Here is a 3190-nt window from a genome sequence, read left to right as displayed (position 1 = left end):
AACCACTTCTTGAAGTTAATGAAGGCTGATGGAGATCTCACACACAGTAGGTCGTGGTTTTTAATCCCTTGAGCAAAGAGGTTTTCCACGGTAAATCTCGTGTAATCTATTTTACTGTTTCAGTCATTCTTAAAGAACCAGGTTCCATAAGTCGAGTAGTTAATACTAGTTTGTTTGATACAGTGAAATGAGCATCCCTATAACATCACTTTGTAATAGAACAACAAAAGACAGGATGGAATGTAGAGATAAAGAGAAACCAAGGAGCTGTATTTCATTTGTGCTCGTATACATCAAACTAACAGTAAAGCACCAAAGTTTCTACTTAATTATATTTTCTTTTGAGATGCTAACTAGCATGGACTCTAGCAGTTGCTGCGTCTCGGGAATTTATTAGCATGAGTTAGGTGACACAGTTCAGAACAGAGTGTTACTTTCCATTGTCAAGATGTAGGAATTCTGTTCTATTTCATCCTGCCGGTTGAAATTTGCAGGAGATTAAACACTGATGGTTTGTCATTACCAATAGCAAGAGTTAAAATTCTGTTCTATTTTATTAGGAAAGAACAATTATTGCTGAAGCTGGGGTGACGATATTTAACAACTGCAACTAAACTACAGATATGTAATAAATCATACTTCTTCTCAACACACTAATTAACTCTATTTGCTGAATTCCCCCAAACTCTTCGGTCTAGGCTTCATCTTTCCATTTTAACATGAAATTATTCACTTGATCAAATAAAGACGTGGATTTCAACCAGAGATACCACATGGAGGCAGCCATTCCCTCCTCAGATGTCCCAGTACAACTGATGACTTCTTTTAAGTTACGATGCCAGATGGTATCGGATGGACATTCTTTGCCACAATTTTGCTTTTGTATACACCCTTTTAGTGTAGACATCGCCTGCATTTAAGCAAAAAACATAAGATATATTATACAATAATGCTTATGAGACGAGCAATCAACATTTAACAACAAATTTTCTGATTGTAAGCTCAAATTAATGTCTTAGTTTATACAAGCACAAGAGACAAGCAAGAAATTACCTGTAGTGCTTTGCTATCTGTACATGGAAGTATGGATATGATATAGGGACAGTCGAACATTATTATTTCAATGATCCATTCAACACGCAGCATGGATGCAATGAATATCTCGACTTTATGACTTGGTGGAATAACAATTTCTCTTAGATTTTCATAAATAAGGATGCTTCTGGTCTGCAAGAATTTTGTCAATGGCATAGTTTAAACCAAATTCAACAAGTAATGCATAAATCAATGATATAGGCACAAAAATAATGCAAACTACTTTGATTTACCTGGTGGCAAAATATTATTAATATGAAATCTTTAGAATAGTTGAACTTTTGCACAAAGTGATGAAGGCTCGTGTACCAACTCCTGTCCACTGATCCAAAGTTTGTGCCGGGAAAGAAGAAATTGAGCCGGGCACTTTCTAGGGAAGAAGTATCCATATATGTGAAGGGCATTTTACTACCATGAAAATCAAATTTCAATAAATTTGGAGCTTGAATCGTGATTTTTTCCAGACTGTTCAACTCTTCTAATAAGGTGAATTTCTTGAGTTTTTCACTCTGGATCTCTATATTTTTCAGCTTAAAGCATCTTGCTAGATCCAATTCTGAAATGTTTGGGAACTTATAGGATACATCCCGAAACTGTTGGTCTGTGATGGTGGCACCAGTGAGCTTGAGTGTTTGTAAAGTATTGTAACCATCCAAAATAGCAATTTCGCAAGGATGAGGATTGCCCTGTTCAGTAGGTTCTGTATATCTAAAGCATTGAAGATATGGAGCTTGGACTATGACACTATGGAGTTTGCAGTAACTAGCATCGAAATACTTGAGATGTACTAGGCCAAAAATATGACATTTGCTTATACCCTGACAACACTGTAACCTTAGAGTCCTGATAGATGGGCATCTGTCGATAACTCTTTGTAATTGGGCATCTGAAATATGGACATGATTCAAAGAAAGAGACTCAAGACAAGAAAATCCTTTGTCAAATTCAAAATTGCACCTGCTTAACTGCAATGTTGTCAGCTTTTTAGCATCATAAATAACATCAGGTAAGTTATATGATGTTAAACCGAAACGGTGAATTCCCAGCTCTGTGACGTTGAGTTTAACCGCCAATTCAATCCAAGTATCCACGTGAGGATCCACTTCTTGACCATTATATGTAAGGATGAATTGTTCAAGATGTAAGTTTTTTTCGACATGGGATCGCAGAGATTGATCAGCCAACTTGACATAGTTTTCAAGGGGCCTATATTGGCATAATACATATATTGGACCTTAAACTTGGCTTCAAATTTTAACTTTGANATTTTTTAGTTCTAAAATTGACGTGTAAAGTGTTTAATTAGTTGGCAGCCATTGAGTGGCTCACTAATACACGTGGCAGCGATTGCATTTCACGCTCTTGGCTCCAAAAATCGCGTGTTTATTTATTAAAAGGTTGGATAGTTAAAGTGCTTGTTTGTGCACTATGAAAGTTGGAGGTCAAAGTTAAAATTTGAAGCCAAGTTTAAGGTCAAATATATGTATTATCCCGGCCTATATTTGTAGCCTTGAAATTGATTGAATATCAAATTAGGTCTTGAAGTCCAGCAATAGTACCATCTCTTGGACAACATACAACTTATCGCTGCCTCTTCGACGTCGAGGTCAGTGCGGCATAAGATGTGATGAATGATATGCACAGGCAATTCTGATATTCTGTCTTCTCCATCAACACAAACTCTTTTTGCCATATTGCTTGCTTCGTTTTGATTTCTTGGTACCGTCGTATATCCTCTTTAAGGGTTTCACTTTCTCACTAAAAAGCCGTCATCATATATTTGGGTGAACGAAGTGAATATCCACTTTTTAACAACTATTGTTAAATATTAGCCACTATATTTAAAAAGGAAAAAAGACAAATATATTCCGAACTATGATTTACCCGATTTTTTATTTAATTTTTGACCCAAAATTAAAAAACTTACCCAACTTCCATAAAATTCCAATTATAACTCAAACTTATTTCTTGGCGACCCAAAATAGTCCTTCCAATACAATCCCGCCGCCGGCCGGCCATTCTCCCTATAGTTCAGTTGTGGCTATTCTGAAAATCCTCATCTGTCCTTATTTGAACGGGGATTTCTGTGATTATA

At 36.2% G+C, this 3190-nt stretch overlaps 1 protein-coding gene across 1 annotated transcript; it reads right to left on the bottom strand.

The window, feature by feature from the left end:
* Positions 1-517: 517 nt before the first annotated feature.
* LOC125861676 (uncharacterized) lies at positions 518-2788 on the bottom strand. Its single transcript, XM_049541528.1, has 4 exons — positions 2655-2788; positions 1329-2301; positions 1054-1227; positions 518-910 (listed from the first exon to the last, which is right to left on the bottom strand). The coding sequence occupies exons 1-4, from the start codon at positions 2786-2788 to the stop codon at positions 695-697; spliced, it is 1497 nt and encodes a 498-aa protein (XP_049397485.1). The 3' UTR covers positions 518-694.
* Between the last annotated feature and the right edge of the window lie 402 nt (positions 2789-3190).

This window comes from Solanum stenotomum, chromosome 4, assembly GCF_019186545.1.
Source record: "Solanum stenotomum isolate F172 chromosome 4, ASM1918654v1, whole genome shotgun sequence".
NCBI classification, from domain to species: domain Eukaryota; kingdom Viridiplantae; phylum Streptophyta; class Magnoliopsida; order Solanales; family Solanaceae; genus Solanum; species Solanum stenotomum.
Note: the sequence above shows the minus strand (reverse complement) of the source record. Positions and strands in the feature narration are given on the sequence as shown.

Excerpts from the sequence above, each read along its gene's own strand:
- LOC125861676 (XM_049541528.1), bottom strand. The coding sequence starts at position 2,788 with ATGGCAAAAAGAGTTTGTGTTGATGGAGAAGACAGAATATCAGAATTG. Across the intron at positions 1,228-1,328 it reads TAATAATATTTTGCCACCAG|ACCAGAAGCATCCTTATTTA; the intron begins GTAAATCAAAGT and ends AAATTCTTGCAG. Across the intron at positions 911-1,053 it reads CAGATAGCAAAGCACTACAG|GCGATGTCTACACTAAAAGG; the intron begins GTAATTTCTTGC and ends GCTTAAATGCAG.